Source organism: Tachypleus tridentatus, chromosome 7, assembly GCF_004210375.1.
Source record: "Tachypleus tridentatus isolate NWPU-2018 chromosome 7, ASM421037v1, whole genome shotgun sequence".
Taxonomy (NCBI): Eukaryota; Metazoa; Arthropoda; class Merostomata; order Xiphosura; family Limulidae; genus Tachypleus; species Tachypleus tridentatus.
Window position 1 is genome coordinate 128,225,089 of NC_134831.1, and position 25,644 is coordinate 128,250,732.

General features: G+C 31.0%; 1 protein-coding gene across 3 annotated transcripts in view; it reads left to right on the top strand.

The window, feature by feature from the left end:
• The window catches only part of LOC143256572 (myelin regulatory factor-like), a 35,547-nt gene extending 12,607 nt beyond the window's left edge, over nucleotides 1-22,940 (top strand). The window contains exons 6-18 of one of the 3 annotated variants that reach the window (XM_076513947.1): nucleotides 2,128-2,208; nucleotides 5,742-5,861; nucleotides 6,136-6,360; nucleotides 7,265-7,428; nucleotides 9,969-10,103; nucleotides 10,628-10,711; nucleotides 14,209-14,291; nucleotides 14,989-15,267; nucleotides 15,825-16,217; nucleotides 17,045-17,213; nucleotides 18,125-18,230; nucleotides 18,713-18,802; nucleotides 21,803-22,940. In XM_076513947.1, coding sequence (XP_076370062.1) covers nucleotides 2,128-2,208; nucleotides 5,742-5,861; nucleotides 6,136-6,360; nucleotides 7,265-7,428; nucleotides 9,969-10,103; nucleotides 10,628-10,711; nucleotides 14,209-14,291; nucleotides 14,989-15,267; nucleotides 15,825-16,217; nucleotides 17,045-17,213; nucleotides 18,125-18,230; nucleotides 18,713-18,802; nucleotides 21,803-21,883 — 2,010 coding nt within the window. In that variant the 3' untranslated portion in view covers nucleotides 21,884-22,940. The remainder of the gene's footprint in view (nucleotides 1-2,127; nucleotides 2,209-5,741; nucleotides 5,862-6,135; nucleotides 6,361-7,264; nucleotides 7,429-9,968; nucleotides 10,104-10,627; nucleotides 10,712-14,208; nucleotides 14,292-14,988; nucleotides 15,268-15,824; nucleotides 16,218-17,044; nucleotides 17,214-18,124; nucleotides 18,231-18,712; nucleotides 18,803-21,802) is intronic. The other 2 variants (XM_076513948.1, XM_076513949.1) reach the window with 2 other exon arrangements.
• The last annotated feature ends 2,704 nt before the right edge of the window (nucleotides 22,941-25,644 follow it).

Sequence of the window (25,644 nt, forward strand, 5' to 3'; positions counted from 1 at the left end):
GCCATGGTTTGTTGTGGTTCAATGGTTGCATGCAGCATCCCCTCTACAGCTTATATGTTCACTGCTGAACTCTACTCCATTTCTCTTGCCCTGGATCACATAGAAGCTAAGCAGTACTCGAACTGCACGATTTATACTGACTCGCTTAGTTCTCTACTAGCCCTGGAATCGCTTCACGTTGGTTCACACCCTGTTCTCGCTGATATTCAAAACCAACTGGCCCATTTCTCTTTAACATCTACTTCTATCCAGTTCTTCTGGATGCCGGACCAAGTTGGTATTCACGGGAACGAGCTTGCAGACACGGCATCTAAATCTATCTGCTCTGGCACTGTCACCGCTGTGCCTATTCCATACGTGGACTATGGTCCTGTATTCAAGGCTCGGCTCCGTGCCAACTGGCAATCGACTTGGAGTGATCAACGCGAAAATAAGCTTTCCCAAATAAAACTTCATATTGGTCTTTGGCCATCTTGTTTCTGTAAGGATCGGAAAGAGGAAGTTGTTCTGACTAGACTATGCATTGGTCACAGTTTTTCTCATCGTTTTCTTTTATCTGGGACTGATGCACCAATGTGTTGTCTGTGTAACACTAAGGTCACACAATAAGTCGCATTTTACTGTCTTGCCGTCGTTACTGCTCACAACGGCGACACCATTTTAAACATGTTGTGTCCCAAAGTTTGTCCATAACGTGAGACAGTGTTATTGGTGATGGTGACACTATCTACCTTGGTAATGTTTTTTAGTTTTTAAAGGCCATTAATCTTTTTAATGCCATTTAAGTTTTATTTTATTTTATACATTAAACCTTTTTTAATGTGGTGCTCTTTTAAAAATCACAGTTTATCTTGTTCAATTTGAAATTAGAAACTGGACGTAACATTAAATAACTCGAAACCGGGGCTGCAAAGACCAACTTCAGATGACTAACGCTTCTGTTTGAACTATCAGTTTGTCATCCTGGCGAGTTATTATTATACTTTTGATACACGTCTTTTAAAACATTTTTATTACTTTCCCTTTTGAAAATGGCCATAATGTCAAATAACTCGGAACCAGGATGGAAAGGCCAACTTCAGGTGACTGACGGTGGTTTTTGTACTTACCTGTTAGTCTCATTGGCGAGTTATGATAATTACAGTTACACTACAGAAAGTCCTTTACAACTTGAATTACTGTAGTTTTTCTCTTAACGTTGCAGACTAGATGTAAACATTGGTTTTATTCTATTTATGTGTTTTTTAACTTTGTTTTGTTTTACCTTAATTTCCTTTTATGAATTTTACTAAATTTCCTCTTAACTTTTTACCGGATATTTGGGCAGATAGCCTAGCTGTTTTGTGCCATAAAACACTAAATCAACCAACCAACTATATCTAATGATCAAAGTAAAATTATATTTTATCTAGTGTTGTCCGGTGTATAAGGATATCATTGTATATCTCTTCTTGATTAATCAAAATAAAATTATATTTTATCTAGTGTTGTCTGGTGAATAAGGATATCATTGTATATCTCTTCTTGATTAATCAAAATAAAATTATATTTTATCTAGTGTTGTCCGGTGTATAAGGATATCATTGTATATCTCTTCTTGATTAATCAAAATAAAATTATATTTTATCTAGTGTTGTCTGGTGAATAAGGATATCATTGTATATCTCTTCTTGATTAATCAAAATAAAATTATATTTTATCTAGTGTTGTCCGGTGTATAAGGATATCATTGTATATCTCTTCTTGATTAATCAAAATAAAATTATATTTTATCTAGTGTTGTCTGGTGAATAAGGATATCATTGTATATCTCTTCTTGATTAATCAAAATAAAACTATATTTTATCTAGTGTTGTCTGGTGAATAAGGATATTATATATCTCATCATGATTAATCAAAATAAAATTATATTTTATCTGGTGTTTTCAGTCATTGAACTATTCTGTTTCATGAAACTGTAGCTTAAGTGAATGTTTAGCTTGCAAATCATTACTATTATCTTTACGATCTGTAATACTAAGCTGTACTTTAAAAGATTAATCATGCCCAATATAAAAGAAACCTATCACAATGACTCACAGTTTTAAGCATATATTTTCAAAATAATAATTTTTTTTTTTTCTCTAGGCATCAAATCCTGGACAGTTTGAAAGTGATGCAGAACTCTCTTGGCAGAAAGGCCAAACACCAGATTCTATATTTCATGCAGTAAGTTTTATTCTTTACTGACTAATGACATTTATTGATATCCACTCACTGTACTTAAATTCAGGGGCTTTGTTTGCTAATATAGTGTAGAGGAGACAAGCCAAAACATGATAAACCAGAATAAATAATACAGATTTAAAATGTATGTATAGATCTATAAGTTATATGTGTGTACTAATTCAGATCCATAAATCATATACATTAAAAGAAATGTGGGGACATATTCACTATCGAATTAGAACTTTTGCAAATTAGTTTTTAATGTCCTTCTTTTGCACTGAATCGTTTTATTTATTGAATAACATTCAAATTTGATGTTGTTTATATTTTCAAATGCATAACATTTTGTTTTATCACATTAATGGGAAAAAAACAAAACTTTTCATCTTCTAGATTGTTTTCAGTCAAATATGTGATTTATTCACACATAAAACAGTCGGTTCTGTTTAGAAGCTTGCCAAAATACAAACACACAAGTATTTTGTTATTTCTGTGGTGCATAAGACTGATAACAAGTATTATACACATGTAGGAATACATCAGTGTATGGTACACATGTTCTGGTACAGTGGTAAGTCTATGGATTTAGAACACTAAAATCAGGGGTTCAATTCCCCTCAGTGGCTTCAGCGGATAGCCTGATGTGGCTTTGCTATAAGAAAACACACAAAAATATCCATATACATGTAGGAATACATCGGTATATGTAAAAGTACCTATACACATGTAGTAATACGTCAGTATATATAAAAGTGTCCATACACATGTGTAGGAATACATCAGTATATATAAAAGTATTCATACACATGCATGACAAAAAGTGTACAATATTTTATTTTTTCTTATACTGAGTTCTGAACAAGAACACACAGTCCATAGGCTTTTGTTAATTTGGTTGGAGGTTCATGCTGGGACAAGATAGAAATTTAATAACATGCCCTTCCTTTCAGCTATGGGGATGTTATAATATGATGGTTAATCCACTATTCTTTGGTAAAAGAGTAGCCCAAGAGTTGGTGGTTATGACTAAATGCCTTCACTGTAGTCTTACGCTGCTAAATTAGGGACTGCTAATGCAGATAGCCTTAATGTAGCTTTGCACAAAATTCAAAACGAACAAAGATACTCTGTCATTGCATAAGTGACAAAATAGTTTGAAATAAAAAGGCTGTGTAGTATTTTAGAGCCATGGTAGCTTTAAGAGTCATTACTATAGAGTGTGTTATGGTAAAAAACGTTTTTGTTTTGATTGCACATGTGGAAAGATGAATATGAGAACTTGGTAACATTTTCAAGCTTGTAATTACATAAGGCATACATGGTATTCTGGTACGCTGATATCTGAAACATAGTTACAAGCACGTGTAAAAGTCAGGTTTTGGTGATGTTATTCAGAGTAATATTGTGAATATGAACAACATAGGAAGACAAATGACATAACTAAACACATTATACAAAATATTTTTGTCTGATACTACACTTACTGACTCTTGTTGTGGTTACTGAGGCTAGGAAGAGGATTCCACAAGATGAAGAATGTCAGATCAAGAACTCTGCAGTATCCCATAATCCTTGAAATACTTAGCTCATTGACTATTCCAAATAAAGTGTACAAGAGAGAGAACCCCACCTCTTAGTGCAGCTGAAAACCCAAAAAAACATATAGTTGACTTACTGATGAACATACCACATCTTTCTTTTATAGGATTTCTTTCACCATTTTTTAATTTTTTTTTAATTATAGAATACTGTGAAAGGCCCAAAACACTTTTTGTCTTGCCCAAGACTCTGCAGCGGCTAAGGTAGGCACTGTGTACAAATACGTGTCATCTCTGAAAATTGGCTTACCCCATCCCAGAAAGTAGACCCAGAAATAGGATTAAATTGGTTTTGTTGGATAATCATTGAAGTATGTTAATTTTACTTGTATGCAAAAGTATTAGAGCCTTTTACAACATCTGTACATCCTATTTGCAAAGACATCACAACTAGATGCTGAACACATGTGTGAAATTTTAGAAGAATTATTTGAATATCACTAAGACTAGTTATGGTGGAACAAAATTAACAGTTGACTGTGACGTTCATACTTATCCCTGTGTGCACAGTTGGAGATTAAAGTATACATTCACCAACTTTGTACAGTGTGCCATTCAACATGGTATTATGCATTTGATGAGAGAGTTGTTAATATTTCATGATACCCTACATTGCTGATTACTACAGTTCATGTTAGAGTACAGAAAATACCAAATAAAGTAAAAGCAGATCCTGAAAAACTTTAGATATACATTAAATAAGCTGTGGAGGTTATGCAAGTACGATCTACAAATTGTGCAATGGACAGAATTTGTATCCTTCACATAAATATCACCTTGTCAGAGGCTGACCCAGACTAACTCTGACACTGCATAGACATATCTTTAGTACAAAACTTCAGTAACACATCTGACTTTTTTGTGTACAACAGACCTGTACTCATTTAATGGATACACTTATTTAACTGATTCTATGTACATTCATTTAATGGATACACTTATTTAACTGATTTTATGTACATTCATTTAAGGATACACTTATTTAACTGATTCTATGTACATTCGTTTAATGGATACACTTATTTAACTGATTCTGTGTACATTCATTTAATGGATACACTTATTTAACTGATTCTGTGTACATTCATTTAATGGATACACTTATTTAACTGATTCTATGTACATTCATTTAATGGATACACTTACTTAACTGATTCTATGTACATTCATTTAATGGATACACTTACTTAACTGATTCTATGTACATTCATTTAATGGAGTTACTGGGATTTGTTGTTTCAAACTTTAGTCTTGTTATCAGATGTTCTGATTTCTTTAACATGTGAAATGTTTATTAGGAAGTACACTTGATAATATAGGTATGGATAAATATACCTGTAACCATGTTTACAATTATAATTCTGTACAATAAACAATCATTAGTGGAAGAAATAATTGTTAAGAAAAGTAAGCATCCATTTTCAAACTTGATTTATAAAAGATTTCTCAAAGTCCTTGTATGTTATTAGATGTATGAGAAAATTACTGTCTTAAGATGAACAAAAAATAATCTTAGAAACTGTTAGGTTTCTAAATACCTATGGATAGTAATTAACAAACTCAGAAAGCTGATTGGTGTGTCAAATATTTAAAACTATAATATTGTTATACTTGGAAACCTACAGGTTTTTATGCTAACATTTTAACTTCAAAATGTAATAATTAATGTATCAAAAAATGTTATTTTATTCAGAATATCCAGCCAGTTGTAATATATATATATATATGCCTGTATTCATAGATAATTGGGTTCTGTAAGAAGATGAATTATTCTTCATTTTTGTTATATTTACTCAAGATTTTATTTATATATATTTTGTTCAAAATATTTTTTTTACTTCAACAGAAACTAATATAAAAAGGTTCACTTGTTTATGTTTTTTTGGCTCTATCTAAAAGCAATTCATAATAACAGTGCAGCTTCTTGAATCTTAGGGCCGGGTAGGAATAAATACTGACAGACCAGATGATCCTCTTGTTGTCCATGGAAACATAAAAATCACTGGTCACATCATTCAACCTTCAGATTTCAGAGTGAAGATAAATACGACTGAGGTAAGAATAAATCGTTCTTGTATTTAGGAACTACACAATGTTATGAAAATTAAACTGAAGCTTCATGGTAAAAAAATATTTGAACTAAGACTGTCAACAACTTCTGTAAGTTTCATAGTCAATTGGCAGTTTGTTTTATATTTAAATATGTAGTTCTTAACATTGCATTATTTTTGACAAACTGATGATAAATTATAACATTATCTTATGTTTGCTTATTCCAATTTATTTTGTAATAGTTTTTAAACATGATTTAACATTCATCTTGCAACAGCTGGATTCACGGAAGCAACTGCAGAATGTGTCAAACATGAGAATTATGAAGTTTTGTTATACACCAGAGTTTGCTCAACAAGCAGGTTTATCAAGCAGTGAAATGTCAGACACAGGAGTCATAGCTCAAGAAATTAGTTCTATTCTTCCAGATGCTGTGAAAGAAACAGGTGACATTGTTCTTCCAAATGGAGAAAGAATTGAAAACTTTCTTGTTGTAAACAAGGTACTGGTCTTTCAGAAATAGAAAATATTAATTTTTTGTTAATGTTATAAATGCTAACAAGAATCGATTGTAAGCTGTAATAAAATAACTGTCATTGTAGCTTTAAAGATTTCTTAAATCTGCTCTTTCTAAATTTCACGTCTTCTACATTCTTAAAACAGGACAAAACAAAACAAAAACACAATCATATTTGAATGGTAGCTAATTTTAATTTTTTGTACTGATATGTACACAGTATGTATTTAAAGAAAATGAAATAGTCAGAGCTATCTTATATATATAAGTAAAAACAGCTGGTATGGGTAGAAAAAACTCTATGTAGAGGAGCAAACAACGTTTCGACCTTCCTCGGTCATTGTCAGGTTTGTTTGTTTTTGTGAACCTGATGATGACCGAAGAAGGTCAAAACGTTGTTTGTTCCTCTACATAAAAGCTTTTCTTGATCCATACCAGTCGTTTTACATATATTTTTCTCTACAAGTGGGTTTTCTCATCATCATGAATCACAGAGCTATCTTGATTTGATACCAATGTTATATTTTATAAATATGGAAAGAAAGATAATTAAATAAAAATAAGTAAGGTATGTCATAAGTGTATTAAAAACGTTATCTTAAACGTTTGTCTTGCATACCTTAACTGTAAATACCATTTACATGTAAAATAAACTAATAATACAAAAAAAAAGACAACATTCGTCATATTATTTCTCAGTAATGGAAAAAGAATACATTTTATTGTATGAAGTTACTTCATTGTGAAGCCTTAATTTCATAAAATTGATGTTTATATGTTTGTGTGTATATTATTGTAACACTTTTTTATTTAGTTTTACCAAGTAGATGTATGTATTTCTGGTCTCTTTTGTCAATGATAATGATTGATTTAGAGTTTTAAATCCTAGGAACGAATCTTTATGGAGAATGTTGGGGCTGTGAAGGAGCTTTGTAGAGTTACAGACAACTTAGAAGCCAGGATTGGTGAATTGGAACGAATCAACTGCAAGTTAAAAAGACTTAAAAGATTAGATAGCTTTAAGTCCACATCGAGTGGAAGTACAATTATCAGGTTAGCCTAACTGTTATTTGGTTCTGAACAGATAGTTGGCCAAAAATTCTTATCAAGTCATTCTTTATTACTACAAATGTTTAAAAAAAATTAGTATGTGTAGCCAGTCTATATTTGCACATAACATCAGTAAAAACCAAAAAAAAGAATATATATACAGGAGAACCAGTCTGAAGCAGCCACCCTCGGAACTGAGACAAACTGGCCTGATTAGAGGGGTGGCCACTTAGAGGGGTTCCATTGTATATATAAATAAATAAATAAATACAGTATTACAAAGGAAAGGGATCTTGGTGTAATGGTTGATCAGTCTCTTAACCCATCCAAGCAGTGTACTGTTGTTAGTGGTATGGCAAATATGATTTTAGGTTGTATTTACAGAAACATTGAATACAAGTCCAAATAAATTATAATTTCATTGTTCAGATCACTGGTTAGGCCACATTTTTGAATATTGTGTTCAGTCTTGGGCTTCTTACCTTATGAAGGACGTTGAATTGCTTGAAAAGGTTCAAAGAAGGACTAGTAGAATTGTGTCCAGAATTCAGTGGTTGTCATATAAGTAGTCTGAAATCTCTCAGATTGTTTTCTCTTTAAAAACAAAAAAGAGTTGGGGGATCTAATTGAGGTGTTTAAGATTATAAAAGGAATTGACAGTGTTATGTGTTGATGCATCATATGTTTTCATATTTAACAGTGAGAATAGTAGAACTAGAGGACACACACAAGTTTTGGCAGAGTAAGAGTCATCTTCAATTAAGACAATTTCATTTTTCTGACAGGGTGGTTGGTCTTTGGAATTGGTTGCTTTCAAATGCTCCAGAGGAAGTAAAGTTAAATGAGTTTAAAAGAAAGCTTGATTAGTATATGAATGATAAGGGTTGGCTTTAAGATTTTTTTCTTAACTATACTAGTTAAGTTTATAAGATGGAACAGCCAAGAGAGACCAATAGGTCCCATGCTGTCCCAAAATATTATGCTCATTTGTCAGTTAGCACAGATGAGTAGTTGAAAAAAAAAATTAAATGTGACATGTGATTGATGGTTAAAGTGAAAAACATTTAAACTATGATGAATACTTGAAATGCCCTTTATACTATTGAATGGTTAAACTAGAAAACTATGAAATATGACAAATCATTGAAGTGAAACATTTTTAAACTGTGTTAAATAATTAAAGACGAAACAAATTATGATTGAATGTTCAAAGTGAAACCACCAAATTGTGACAACAGTATGATGAATCAAGTCTTTATCTTATTTTGAAATTAGGTTTGTTTTGCAAATAATTTTAATTTTATTATATATTCTCAACATCTTTATACAAAAAGATTGATCTCTCACTGAGTGTATATGGACTTACAATACTAAAGTCCATTCCACATTGTGATCAAAGTGCAGATATCTTGTGTAGCTTTTCACTAAGAAAACAACAATAATATATGAGTTGATTTTCAAACTTGCAGTATAACAAAAAAAACCGTTCATTACTAGTTTATAATAACAGTTCTGAAGTATTAAAATAAAGCTGAATTTCTTGATGGAATTTAACAAGGCTTAACATAGATCACATAACAGATTATAGCTAAGTCAGAAAACATTGCTATAGTACTTGCATAACAATTTCTTCATAGCATTTGTAAACGTGATTCAAAAAGTGCTTTCAATAGGTCTAAAAGTTGTTTTACTAAGTTTGTGTTAACTATTATATAGCTTCAGATTTGATTTTTATAAAACAAACAGTAATACATTCCAATTGGATTCAACTGTGATTGTGTTCTATCACTATTAACACTGAAGTATTGTTTGTTTGTTTTTGTTTTATCTAACAGTGAGGGATTGTACATCTAAAACCGTGTAAACTTGTATGGTAATAACTGAGTTTAAAGAAAGACCATAGTAAGAACAAGTTTGTTTTTATTATAAATTATTGTCTGCTAAGTATACATAAGTCAAAATTGATAACTTGCTTTTTTTCAAAATGTTGGAAATCATGAATGTTTGATAAAGCTTCAGATAATTCCCTTTTTATTTTAAAATAATTGAAAAAAGTTGTTATATCCAATAATAAGGAATGTTCTTGTGGTAATCCAACACCCAGTGGCACAGTGGTATGTCTGCAGACTCGCACTGCTACAAACTGTGGTTTGATACTCATGGTGGGCAGAACATAGATAGCCCATTGTGTAGCTTTTTGCTTAACTTCAACCAGTCAGTTGTGGTAGTGTGATAATTTACAAAAATTGATCTGAATATTTCTCATTAAATAACAACCACACTAGTATAAACTCCCCTAATTAGGATTATAGCCCTAAGCTTCCAGGTTTCAATATAGTAAACTGGACTAAATTCAAAAATCACCTCAATCAATTGTTTCCACACACAGTAAGGGTAAATTACATCAGTATTATATTCACATGACATGAGACGTAATTCTTCTGTTTATGAAACAGGTGAAACAAAGCAATTATTTCTATTGTGAGAGTTTTTAATAGAGTTTATTAAGACCTGTTTACACTTTGAACTTCCTAATTTTTCAGTCAGACAAGCATTCCTTCTAGATTGCAGAAAGCACGTCATCATCGGCCTCTTAGAAAACGAGATGATCAGGCCTCGTGCGTGAACAGTTTTCTTCAAGGATCCGTCATCACTGTGCTTTTGATTATGACTTTTTGGTAGGTTGTTGGTTTCCGATCTTCTGACTGAAAAAATCCTGCAAAAATATATATACAGCTTTTCTTTAAAAACTACATATAAATAATGCTTACCATTAGGCTTCTTAAGGTACATATTTATTGTTATATATAAAAATATAAGATACAGAGGTAGCCTTCTATTATTACAGCAGTAATTAATACTTAAAAACGTATTTTACTCATATCTGTGTAAATACATTAATTTTTTTGTATAGATAACATTTCCAGACTCCCTGGAGGTTGAGAATATTTTAAATGAATAACTAATGTGTTTTTTATAATGGCATTTTCATAATTTCAATAGTTTCATTTAAGAAGAACTTTTGTAATTTGATATTAAGTCCTCAAGCAACATCTTCTCAAGCAACTCTGCCCAATAGTAATACCATCGTGTTTAATTTTCCTTTTCTAATATAAACAACAAATGTGCATTATAAACATGAAATATTGTTTGAACTTATTGAACAAGTTCTTTGTTGTTGTTTTTTTAATATGTTTTACAGTTTTGTTGCTATGGCAGCTCTTTATACCATTGAATGGCAAAAGAAACATAACACTGAAGAGACGATTCTGATGAACATCTCAGTGTAAGTGAAAGATTATTAGCTTTTAAGGTCACATTGTGAACAATGGATGAAGCACTGTATTAACGTCTTTCTTTTGTTGCTAATTGAGAAAGAGGTACTCCTGTTTGACAAATACTTGGGTTGATGAAAGTACGGATCATGTTCGAGAAAATGTGTCTTACACATAGTATGATACAATTAAAAATACATTACACTTTAACTGTTTATGTTGTATAAACACAAACAGAGAGGGAGAAATAAAAATAATTATCCAATGCTTACTTATTCGTGTACTTCAGTATGTAGTTACACAATGGACCATCCGTGCCGTTTCCATCACTGGTTTTGAAATTCAATTTTTAGCATTATAAGTCTTAAGACTCAGTACTGTGCCACTCAAGGGGACACATAATACTAAATGCTTTAATGCCATTTAACTGGAGACTAGGAATTTTAAAAATATGAACAGTTCTTTGCTACTGAAAACATTTCTCAAAGATCACATAGAACCATTTTTCAGTAATCATAACATGAATTTGATAAATTATCGTTTTTCTTTCATGTACAACAATATGCAAAAATCTTAGGACAAAGTCAAACATTAGATTTCAGGCTACTGTCAAAGAACAATAGAAGTTAAATTACAGTTGAAACATCAAATGTTATTAATCTTCACATTTAGTACAACATAAACTCAGTAGAAATGTTTGAGTTTAGTAAACAGTTCATATTTTCTGTGTCCCCCTTTTGTTTTAATAACTGCAGAGTCTTGTTTTAATATACTTGATCAAGTTCTTTAGTATTTTACTCCACCTGTCTCTAATACACTCCCATAAAGTTTATTTCAAAATAACTTTTGATTTGTTAAGTTTTTGATCTGCCAAATCCCAGATCTGCTCAATTGGGTTGAGACTGGAGCTCTGTGGGGGCCGTTGGACCATTTGAAAGACACCACTAGCTTTTCTCTTAGCTATGTAATTCCTGCATAGATCAGATCAGTGTTTGGGATCATTATCTATTTAGTAGTAGAATCCTTTACCAATAATATGCAAACCACTGAATATACAATGATGCATCAGTATCTGATGGTAGTTGTGCTGGTCCATTATTTCATCTGTTTTGCAAATATCTCTGATCACCTCAGCAGAATAACAATCTCAAAACATCACACTACTTCCCTCATGCTTCATGGTAAGTGCTATGCATTGAGGTAAGTGTCTTTCACCTTTCTGTTGCGAGACATAACAACCTACACAACAAGCTTGGACTCTTCTGTCCAGAACACCCTTATCAGCAGTCCAGTTTTTGTACATTTTAACAAATTTCAGTCTCTTGACAATATTTGGAGTCAAAGTAAATGGTGTTTTAACTGCTACACGACCAAATTTTCCATTCTTATTGAGTTTTCTCGAAACTGTAGATCTGGACACTTTTCTGTCATATATCATACATGGTCATTTAACTCATACTTGAGATCAGTAGCAGTCTTCTTTCTGTCCTGAAGGCTGCATAAATAAAGATACTTAACATCAGTGTAATTAATTTTAGATGTCCTGCCTTTTTCCCATTTTCAAGTTTACCTGTCTTGGCTTCATGATCTATGGTGTACTTGACAGTGTTTGGGTAGCATTTTAAGTCTGCAGCAATTTGTCAGAGTGTGCAATCATGTGTAGCTTTTGTGCAAACTTTCTGTTCTACTGACAGTTCTGTTTGCTTGTTTGGCTGTGAAATAACAAAGTTCAATACATAGTGTTAAACATTGTCTTTATCTAGGTTTATTTGTGGACTGCTACTAAAGTGGTTTCATCTGGCATATACCAGTACTATATGCTAGCTCCTTTCTAGCTTCTCTATATATATAGTTAAGACGCTACATAGAGTACTATGACAGTTATTTCAGACCCTAAACGTGATCAGTATGTTCATTCAAGCAGAACCCTTATGACATGCCCTTGGTCCAAGTATTTGGGACTTCTAAGGAACATGTATTCTCATCCTACCTCATTTAGTTATCAACATGGATCAGTAAAGCATTCTGTAGTGTTGAAATTTACATTTTGTAATGTGATGTAAGAGTTAGCCCCATAAAATGGAATGAATGACAAAATTTTCTCTTTTCCTAACATTTTTGCTCAGTACTGTATAGTTACTATAGAGTGAAATTACATAACACAGACTAATGCTGATGAAAGACAATCAAAACTTCTTTATATCCTTTTATTTTTCATAGTGGAACTGAATACAAGAAAACTAAAATCAGTGCAACATTATTATATATGTAACATATTTCTTTTTATAACTGAAATTGACAAAAATGAATATTCATGGAAAATACAAAGCTGTTCACGACATCTTTACGATGTAATATTATTTCAGATTTCTTTTAAATAAGTTAAAATATGACAGAGATTTAAGTATCAAAATGACAATTGAAGGTTTGAAAAGGGATAAAATTTAACAGGTACACGTTTAAAACATTTTTACCGTATAGTAAGTAGCTCAGAAAGATATTATCTAGTTGTTTTCACAGCAATAACTGTTTTATGAATTAATATTTACTTAATAGTGTATCATGTGTATAAACACAATCTGTAAAAGTTACTGTTTCTCCAATTTAAGATTTTACTGTAATGATACTACATGTATGCTCTTATTGTAAATGATATCATATTTAAGGTTTTTAATTAATAATACCATATTTAGGGTTTTATTGTAATGACAACATATTTAAGGTTTTTAAATTAATACACTCTACTTATAATCCAAGGGTTGCGGGTTCGAATCCTCATCACACCAAACATGCTCGCCCTTTTAGCTGTGGGGCATTATAATGTGATGGTCGATCCCACTATTCATCGGTAAAAGAATAGCTTGAGAGTCGATGGTGGGTGATGATGACTAGCTGCCTTCCCTCTAGTCTTACACTGCTAAAATAGGGATGGCTAGCACAGATAGCCCTCATGTAGGTTTGCACAAAATTCAAACTAAACTAAACTGATTTTAAATTAATAATACCACATTTATGGTTTTATTGTAATGATACCATATTTAAGGTTTTTAAATTAATGCACTTGACTCGTAATCCAAGAATTGTGGGTTCGAATCCCTGTCACACCAAACATGCTTGCCCTTTTAGCCACAAGGGGCTTTATAATGTGACGGTCAATCCCACTTTTCATTGGTCAAGGAGTAGCCTGAGAGTCGGAGGTGAGTCATGATGACTAGCTGCCTTCCCTCTAGTCTTACACTGCTAAATTAGGGACAGCTAGACCAGATAGCCCTTGAGTAGCTTTGCACGTAACTAAAAAAATAGAAACAAATAATTACATCTGTTTATATTAAAGCTTATTGTATAAATATTAAAATACTTTGTTATAATAAAATGAATAACTACAGAGAAAGAACTACATATGCTAGTTGACTGCCAGTGATTTGTCATTTATGTTATGTTTAATACAATTTTATAGTACCAATTATCTCAAATACCATTGTCTGAATACCACTACTTACTGTTTTAGGTACAGACCTGGTATTACACAAAACAACTATTCTGGAGAAGCAGAAGCTTTTCTTTCCTCCACATTACTTCCTCCATCTAATGGTGATTATATTTATTCTGTTTTTTTGTCGTTTTAGTACTTAAAGAGTTGAAAAAAAATTATACTTAAATGTATTATGAAAGTTTTCAATGGTTTCAAGAAGAAACCATTCATGGTGTGATGTGTTTTACCTCTTGTACAAATGCTGACTGTGCTACTCCCCCCCCCTTCTGTCCAAGCTCTTCTGCCATTATAGGAACTCTATGCAAGTATCTTCTCAAGAACTTACTGCCCCGTGCATATAAACGTAACACACCTCCAGTCCTGCTTGCCTTAAAACAAAAAAGTTATAAAAATCATTAAATTTTATTATCTCTGCCAATATTCTATAGAAAATCTAGTTGCATAATTTGTGAGGATGAAAATTGAAAACTTTAACGTTTATATCTAGTAAAAGTGCTTGGTTTATCTTAAAGATGGACGATTTCTTGTAGCTCTTGTATTTTGATATATTTTTTGCAGTTTTGTTTTATTCAATAAATTTACTTAGATAAAACCTAATGACCAAATTTATGTTTGATATTTTTCATAAGATTAAAGATTATTTTGATTATTATAGTATTACTATCATTATAATATTTACTTTTTATTACACTGAAAAGTTTATTTTTAGTGTTAACTGAATTCTACAAAATCTAGACTTGTTAGTTTATTCAAATGAAATGAGTATCTTTCAGTAATGTTCTACCTTCTTTATAGATGGCATACGACATTATTCAGAAAGTAACTCTCTTGCACCACAAAACAGTCTTGTACAAAGTTCAACTTCTTTGCAAACTGGAGAACCTAACAAAACAAATCACCTTCCAGTAGGTCTTCCATCAAGCTGTGTCAAAAATAGTTTTATTCCAGCGAACTGTCCAGTGGTCTGTTGTGAAGCTTGGTTAGAGAAGGGAAGCTATGGCTTTACCTTCTTAAGGTCAAATAAAACCACAGATGTTGAGCATAGAATACAACTTCAAGAGCCACATTCCATGAGTGAGTTCTTTATAGTCTATAGATGTAAAACATCAGCAAAGATAGTTTATAGTATAAAATTGTGTGTTTGGTGCTCTTTTAATTCAAAGACATTTGTAAGTCGTGACTAATACTATACTCCAATTTGTTAGCTATTTTCCACACATCCCATATTTTTACACTTATGGTATAGCTGGCACTTCAATATGTAATAGTTTTCGATACGTGCATAAACAGTTATGTAAAATGGAAAATGTTTTCTCATGTGACATCCTGGTATTCATTACAAAGATTTTATTAGTTATAATTAAGGATTTTAACAAATTCTTTAATAAATATATTTTTCTTAAGATTGTTTGTTAAAACATTACCTATATTTAGTATAAAATTATTTGGATAATTAAAATTATAATAAAAAATAATAATAAAGTACCAAAAATATTCAATTTTTTGTTTATTTTATAGTTGCCACTTTATAAGAAATATTTGTTTAATATATATAAATATAGTTATATCTTCTTATATCACAGCACAGGTGTAAATAATAAACACATTAAAATTTTATTATTTATTTCTAGATTTTAGCAACATTTCAGTGTCATCTAGAACAAATGACCATGTAACAATGCCTAGCAGAGGAAAGATAAATGCATCATTTAGACATTTTGATCAAACCTATCAGGGAAAAGTGACCAGTGATATTGCAAGTCTTCCAAACTATGATATTGTAAGATCTCTTGGAAATACTAGTGTTAGATCAGGCATTAGGTATCTTCAAGAAACCTCAAACCGTAATTACAGCCCTCGTGAACTGTCTACAAGTCCAATAAGACTAAATACTGAGCAAAGAGTGACAAAAGGAAGAAAATTTAAAATTCGTCCTGTTTTTTCTGATTACTCTAACCAACATTTTAAACAGGAAAAAACTACTGAAACAATGAAAATGAACTCTAAACAACTTGGTCATCAGAGTGAGTAGTTTTGTGGTATGCTTCAAATATGTGGCTATAAAGTTAAACTAGTTTTTTTGAGTGACTCAACTACATAAAAACATTCATGGTGTAGTATAGAATAATAATCTATTATTTTTTAAACACATTGAAAGAATAGCTTCACAAGACAAAAATAAGATTAAATTATTCATTACATTGTATATCAGAAATACATACATACTTTCATATGCATGTATGAAAATTTATACATTTTTATTAGAAGAAAAAGATAAAAAATATTCTTTTATATATGATCTTTAACAAGAAACAACTGCAGTAATCATGACCAAAATGAGATTAAGGTATATTCACCATGACAGTTCTAAGTAGAGTAGAATACTATCCACATGTTCAGAAAACGTCATGTAGCATTTTATATGTATGTTCTTCCACATTTGATTGGTTGTCTGAAAGATTTTTATGTATTAAGATTTAGATAAAATGCTGGTAAAAACAGAAATATTTAAATCCATGAATTATTTTACAAACATCTTTAAATGTACTCTCTACTGAGAACAATGAAACAAAACGTGTCAGGAAATGAAATATTTCTATAATTATTGTAAACTAGGAGAAAAGAATTTAAGAGGTCATGCATTTTGGCCAAACATGAGGTTGCTTGGCACAAACATCAGCCACTTAATATTTTTTGTTTGTTTTTCTCCCTCCTTGCAGAGATTTCAGTTGTATTTTTTTGTATTTTCAGACCTTATCATACTTTAACTGTATTTGTTTATTGCTAGTAAATCTATTTATGCATGTCCTAGAATACATATATTTCAATATTTTTCTATGGTATTTCTTAGTAGAGTCATCAAAACTTACAAGCGTTGTAGAATCTCTTAGACTCAAGGAATTGAATACCACAATTGGAGTTGATTACTGTGTCCATCAGTGTACCAGTGGTCCCTGGTATACGTATGATATTCCTGTGTCCCGGTATATGGACTTGGACTATGTAACCCTGCAGTTCAAGTTAGTTTTATTGCTCTTTGTATGTCTGTGTGCATGTATGTGAATTATCTAATTTTTTCATATGGGACAAAATAATAGCCAAAGTACATAGTGTCAAGTCAGAAACATGCTATAACCTACATTATCAAAGATTTATTTAGTAACTCATTTTTACCTGTAAGTTTTATTAATTTTACGTTTAAGTTAAATTGTTTTATTAATTTTATACTTAAGTTAGGTTGTTTTATTAATTTTATACCTAGTTAGATTGTTTTAGTAATTTTACGTTTAAGTTAAATTGTTTTATTAATTTTATACTTAAGTTAGGTTGTTTTATTAATTTTATACCTAGTTAGATTGTTTTAGTAATTTTATACTTAAGTTAGGTTGTTTTATTAATTTTATACCTAGTTAGATTGTTTTAGTAATTTTACGTTTAAGTTAAATTGTTTTATTAATTTTATACTTAAGTTAGGTTGTTTTATTAATTTTATACCTAGTTAGATTGTTTTAGTAATTTTATACTTAAGTTAGGTTGTTTTGTTAATTTTATACTTAAGTTAGGTTGTTTTATTAATTTTATACTTAAGATAGGTTGTTTTGTTAATTTTATACTTAAGTTAGGTTGTTTTGTTAATTTTATACTTAAGTTAGGTTGTTTTGTTAATTTTATACCTAAGTTAGGTTGTTTTGTTAATTTTATACTTAAGTTAGGTTGTTTTATTAATTTTCTACTTAAGTTAGGTTGTTTTGTTAATTTTATACTTAAGTTAGGTTGTTTTGTTAATTTTATACTTAAGTTAGGTTGTTTTGTTAATTTTATACTTAAGTTAGGTTGTTTTGTTAATTTTATACTTAAGTTAGGTTGTTTTGTTAATTTTATACTTAAGTTAGGCTGTTTTATTACTTAACCTTTCCTTTTTTTTTAATAGTTTGACACAAACGTTTTTCATGGAGATGTGCACATCTGATACAGCACTGGTTCATTGTTCAACTGCACAGTCTGATATTGTTTACAAAGAGAACCTCACATCTTTGGTAATCCTTACTCTCCATTCAGACTACATTCATCTTTCACTGAATTATAGATGATAAAACAAATTATGTGCCTAACCTAGTATTGTAAATTATTGTTTAATATACCTGTAAAACATGAAGTTTAATCTACATTAAATGACTTAAATCCTTCCATAAAATATAAATTAAAATGTACAGTTTTGAAGTTTCACTCTTTATTAACTGTTTGTAAACACTTACAGAAAATTGTGTTATTTGAGTTAGAATTAAAACTTCAGGAAGCTGTTTAGACTTACATTAGATAGAAATGAAGAGCTAATAGTACAAGTATTGGGAGAAAATATAAAGTCTTAAAATGAATTCTTGTTAAGCAGCATTTTCTCTGCATTCCTAAAATCATAAAATCAAACTAGGCGAATTTAATATGACTTTGAATATAACCTGATTAATAGCATTCAGAACAGTAATTCAAAATCAAAACTAATTATTTCATTTACTTCTAGAACAGCACCCCCTCGTGGACTCTACCACTTGGTGTGTATTTCAGAAGCACTTACAGATTTCGTATTCTCACAAGTGGAGTGAGTACAAGGGTGTGTGATCTACTAAATTAACTTTTAATAAATCCTGTTTTTAGCAACACGCTAACCACCGTTAATAACATATAAGCTCAAGTTAATTATAAATCTTAATTTTGTAAATGGGAAAAAAATAAGACTTATTCAGGGAACCTTACCACTCATTAGCCATAAACTAATTTTGTTTTGATTTAAGATAGACGTAAATATTTTCACAAACTTTTAACCCTTATGTTATTATAGTAGAACATTAAACACTCTCTTAACTTATTGTTATGTAATCATCAATGACCTTCCAGTTGATACACTTTAGATTTTAATAAAACAATTCCAACGTGTCTTCAACAATACTTTATGTTAGACTACACTTTTCTGTGATGTTTAAAGTTGTAATCTTTACATTTCTGATAAGCAAAGGATTTTATGAGAGTATGCTATAAAAGAAGGTAATATTTCTATGACTTAGTCAAAGTGTAGTCAAAGTTATTGAATATTGAAATCAGTAAATTTTTAAGTGTTTTTACTAAGACCTAATGTTCTTTTTTGTGGGTCACCATATTAATATTAAACACTAATGTTTGTTATTTTATATACGAGAAGATTCTTAAGATTTGAATTTCTTAAAGGTAAGATTTATAAAGAAAGATACCCATAACACCAGATGTATTCTTCTAAAAAATATTTACTTTCCTTGTCCTACTTATTTGTTTCTTCACAAATAACAAAAATGATGTGAATCTATTTGTTTTAACTCACTTGGGTTCTTGTTATGCAAGGTATAACTAAAAGAGCCATAAATCAGGACCTTTAGGTCATGTTATAAATTATCTTTGACCACTAAATATTGTTTGACTCATCAAGTATAGCATATAGCCCATTTTTTTAACTCTACACTATAAAGAATGTTATAAATGATCTTTGACCACTAAATATTGTTTGACCTATCAAGTAAGCAGATAGCCCATTTTTAACTCTGTGTTATAAAGAATGTTATAAATGATCTTTGACCACTAAATATTGTTTGACCTATCAAGTAAGCAGATAGCCCATTTTTTAACTCTGTGTTATAAAGAATGTTATAAATTATCTTTGTTCACTAAATATTGTTTGACTCGTCAAGTGTAGCATATAGCCCATTTTTTAACTCTACACTATAAAGAATGTTATAAATGATCTTTGACCACTAAATATTGTTTGACCTATCAAGTAAGCAGATAGCCCATTTCTTTAACTCTACACTATAAAGAATGTTATAAATGATCTTTGTTCACTAAATATTGTTTGACTCGTCAAATGTAGCATATAGCCCATTTTTTAACTCTACACTATAAAAATGTTAAAAATGATCTTTGTTCACTAAATATTGTTTGACTCGTCAAGTGTAGCATATAGCCCATTTTTAACTCTACACTATAAAAAAATGTTAAAAATGATCTTTGTTCACTAAATATTGTTTGACTCGTCAAGTGTAGCATATAGCCCATTTTTTAACTCTACACTATAAAAAATGTTAAAAATGATCTTTGTTCACTAAATATTGTTTGACTCATCAAGTGTAGCATATAGCCCATTTTTTAACTCCACACTATAAAAAATGTTAAAAATGATCTTTGTTCACTAAATATTGTTTGACTCGTCAAGTGTAACATATAGCCCATTTTTTAACTCTACACTATAAAAAATGTTAAAAATGATCTTTGTTCACTAAATATTGTTTGACTCGTCAAGTGTAGCATATAGCCCATTTTTTAACTCTACACTATAAAAATGTTAAAAATGATCTTTGTTCACTAAATATTGTTTGACTCATCAAGTGTAGCATATAGCCCATTTTTTAACTCTACACTATAAAAAATGTTATAAAAGATCTTTGTTCACTAAATATTGTTTGACTCGTCAGGTGTAGCATATAGCCCATTTTTTAACTATAAACTATAAAAATGTTAAAAATGATCTTTGTTCACTAAATATTGTTTGACTCGTCAGGTTTAGCATATAGCCCATTTTTTAACTCTACACTATAAAAACTGTTAAAAATGATCTTTGTTCACTAAATATTGTTTGACTCGTCAAGTGTAGCATATAGCCCATTTTTTAACTCTACACTATAAAAAATGTTAAAAATGATCTTTGTTCACTAAATATTGTTTGACTCGTCAAGTGTAGCATATAGCCCATTTTTTAACTCTACACTATAAAAAATGTTAAAAATGATCTTTGTTCACTAAATATTGTTTGACTCGTCAGGTTTAGCATATAGCCCATTTTTTAACTCTAAACTATAAAAACTGTTAAAAATGATCTTTGTTCACTAAATATTGTTTGACTCGTCAAGTGTAGCATATAGCCCATTTTTTAACCCTACACTATAAAAAATGTTAAAATGATCTTTGTTCACTAAATATTGTTTGACTCGTCAAGTGTAGCATATAGCCCATTTTTTAACTCTACACTATAAAAAATGTTAAAAATGATCTTTGTTCACTAAATATTGTTTGACTCGTCAAGTGTAGCATATAGCCCATTTTTTAACCCTACACTATAAAAAATGTTAAAAATGATCTTTGTTCACTAAATATTTTTGACTCGTCAGGTGTAGCATATAGCCCATTTTCTAGTTCTTCACCTAGAAAATTCTATATGGCTGCTACTTTTGTTACATTAGGTTCACTAAATTCAACATCGGTGTCCAAAGTTTACAGAAAGATTGCATCCATTTTTTAATGCCAAAAATATTCACCTAACTATTATACTTCTTATAATGGAAGCATGTTTTAAAATTAGGTACTTTTCTAACACACAGTGGAATTGTCAAGTGTTGTTTATACAACAGTTATCAGATATAGTTTTTCAATTTGTTTTCCCTTTCTTCTGAATATTAATATTATGTTTATACAAATATGTGGAAGATGTAAGAGAAACTTGAAATAACATTGACAAATAGTGTGATTATGTTTAAGTGTTTCTGTGCCATATGCTTATTACGTTTACTTAAATTCCTTCATATTTTTGTAGCCCTGCCTCTTACAGAGCAGTGATGCTGGCTTTCTCTTTCTGGAGTACAAGTTCACATTTGAAAGAGATTGTGGAAAATGATACGCCCTCTAGTGTGCATTTCCAAAGTGTTCCTTCAGACAACAGTTTAACCCCTTTTTATTTGACAGCAACTTGTATTTCATGGTGCTGGAACTCCTGAAATGAATGATAATACATGTCAAGCAGCATATGCAGGGGTTAAAAGACTCCTCATCGTGATGGTATATTGTCTTCATTTAGGAGTACTTCCTGTCCATTTGCACTGGAAAATTACAGTAAATACGATTCCAACAGAATTACTCCCTGATGGAGATAATAGGTATAACATATGTGCAAAATTAGCACAGAATAGAAGAAAAACAATGTGTGCTGCATATACATACCATTATAGTTCTGCAATCAAATTCTAGAAGTGCACGAATTATGAAGAAAAAAAAAATCAACCCTCAACCATGACAACTTGCCACCAAACTTATATAAGAGCTCAATGTGTTAATTGTGCTTCAGATAGCAGCATGTATTTTGTACAACATGTTTAATATTATTATAAATTTTAATGGGACCAAATTTTTGTTGAAGTTATTGTTGAATAAATGTGTAAGTTTATCTTTAAAAAAATATATTTTATTTATAGTCATCTTTCAATATAGAGTAACAAAAACATTTTGGGCATGTTAAATGTGGTTTTCTGTCAAATTCTGATATCCTGCTTGTATTTTTATTCCTTTTTATAAAACATGATCTCAAAATATCAATACAAAATAATATTTCTCCCTTCTTATCCCAAATATGTTTACTTTTAAAGTTTTTAAGATTTTCTATAAAAACATTCTAATTACCTCAGAGTAATAAAATTATTAGTGTTTGTTCAGTCCCTCTAGGATTTAGTAAACAAGTATACACAGACAATTTCCTACGACTGATTAATAACTAATTAATTAATAACTAGTTTGAGTATTTAAAAAATGTCTTGCTAGCTACCTACAACATTCCAGCATTTTAAGGGTTAGCTCAGTTAGTAGAGCATGCATGAAATAGATCTGAGACTCAAATCTGAGAAAAGAAAGAATACAACACAAAAAATGTGTAAATAAAAGGGAAAATGCCACAGAGGCAATGTGTGTGTGTCTCCTTTATTAACATACAGTGTCACATTATTGTTTGTTACTTAGGAACACCAATATGTTTGATACAGTATGAAAATCATAGTTGTATCTCAGATTAAGTCAGGTATCTTTAATTAATAAACTGGTAACAAAAGGTTTTAGTTTAGTACGTTATGATTGGCTTGTAACGTACTTATCACCTTGATTATAAAAACACTTCAACCCTTACAAAACAGGAAATAATATGTGAATAGCTTGGTAAATACGTTTTCAAAAGTTCAAACTAGATATAATGTTACTACGACTACTGTACAAGAGGTGAAAGTTCAGAAAACAGAGGCTAGGTTATTTCTTCAGTGACTTTTGAACTTCTGCTACTATTATATAAAAGAATGAAATTTAATTGACACAAAAAAACAAAGAATGATATTTCAAATTCACAACCCAGAATTCTAGAGAGAGATAGTTCCTAAGTTTCATAATAGAGGTCTACGTGATGTGTATTAAGCCCTTTAATTTCAATACAGTTACCTTCATTGTGATTGCGAACATCTTAATTATGCTCTCTGATTTATTTTCCTTTTATGGTGAGTTTACGCAACAGTCCACGTTTGTGGTCATCAGTTAGAAGAATGTAACACGTGTGTGTGAAAAAACTGACATGTTGAACTTCGAATCATTTTCAAACATATTTAGAATTTACGTATTTTGAAAGTTATTGTTTCTTACATCTAAAAGTAACTAAAACGTGTTTCAAACTGATGTAGTTGTCTAATTTGAGTGATTCTAATAGAGTACTGAATGAAACCATCCAGAAAAAATAAATTATTTCTATAATTTGTTAATGTTGGACTTATTCAGTTAATTTTTATTAATTGGAATTAAAGTATGTTACTATTAACTGAATAAAACTCCTTCAATAGTTTATTTTTTTATATAAGTTTGTAAGCATGGAGTAAACGTTTGTCTACAACAGATGTCATGTGGTTGATACGTCATAAAATATTCTACTCTGCTTTTCTATGCAGCATACAGCCACAGACTGGTGGTCCGGCATGGCCAGGTGGGTTAATGCGTGCGACTCGTAATCTAAGGGTTGCGGGTTCGCATCCCCATCGTACCAAACGTGCTCGTTTTTCAACCGTGAGGGAGTTATAATGTTACGATCAATCCCACTATTCGTTGGTAAAAGAGTTAGCGGTGGGTGGTGATGACTAGCTGCCTTCCCTCTAGTCTTACACTGCTAAATTAGGAACGGCGAGTGCAGATAGCCCTCGAGTAGATTTGCGCGAAATTCAACAAACAAGCTACTAACTGGTGTAATATTTGCTTGAGTTTGATTTGAAAGAGTTTAATTTGTTCTGTTCAATTTTATTACTTATGTTATATTGCTATAAGATGTAAAAAATTATGAAAAAGTTTATAAATGAAGATATATCAACTATATTTTTACATATATCTGACGTGTTGAAATTATAATAGCGAGATTTTCTAAGAATGAAGATGACTGTATTCTTTTCAAAAATAATATATTCGATAAGAGGTATCTATAATTATATGGTTGTTAATGTGAATATTTGTTAAAATTTTGTTATACTGTGATGTAAGTATGAAAGACTGACACATTATTACACAGAAGTTATTTGAAAATTGAAATTGAGAGTATTGATAAATAAATACATAAATTAAAACAACTTCCTAAATCTCTTTCTTTTTATCATAATGTGAGATCTGACACGTAACACATAAACAACAAAGGACCTTTTCGTCCTAAGTCCGGCATGGTCAAGCGTGTTAAGACATACGACTCGTAATCTGAAGGTCGCGGGTTCGCATCCCCGTCGCACCAAACATGCTCGCCTTTTCAGCGGTGGAGGCGTTATAATGTTACGGTCAATCCCACTATTCGTTGGTAAAAGAGTAGCCCGAGAGTTGGCGGTGGGTGGTGATGACTAGCTGCCTTCCCTCTAGTCTTACACTGCTAAATTAGGGACGGCTAGCGTAGAGAGCTCTCGTGTAGCTTTGTGTGAATTTCAAAAAACAAACAAACATTTGGTCCTTCAAGGCTGTCCTTGTAAAGTCGCCATGTTAAAAGAATAAAACCACCTTATTGGAGCCTAGCCTGTCTTTTTATTGTCTTTAAGATACTGCAAAAAAGAAATTTCCTAAAATTGCCTCGCAAGCTTCAACATGATCACCTCTCACTCACCTTTACCCAGGAAAAAAATAAAAATTAATATAATCCTATAAAATAACCCTTTCATCCCTAAACGCCTCCAAGTGGCATGTCTGTGGACTCACACCACTAAAAACTGGGTTTTGATACCCGTGGTGGGGAGAGCACAGATAGCCCATTGTGTAGCTTTGTGCTGAATTCTAAACAAACAAATAATCTTAGTAGTTGTATCACTACACCGAACCCTTTGCAACAGGCCCGGTATGGCCAGGTGGTTATAACACTCGACTCGTCATCTGACGGTCACGGATTCGAATCTCCGTCACACCAAACATGTTTGCGTTTTCAGTTGCAGGGGTATTATAATGTGACGGTCAATCTCACTATTCGTTGGTAAAAGAGTAGCCCCCATTTATATAAAGTCATTGTGTGCTTCGGGTGACTTATCTATTTATTAATTTCTCAATTATTTTAGCTACCACCCAAAGATTAACATTGTTGTTGCTAAATTGGGGATGGCTATGGAATGTAGCCCTCTT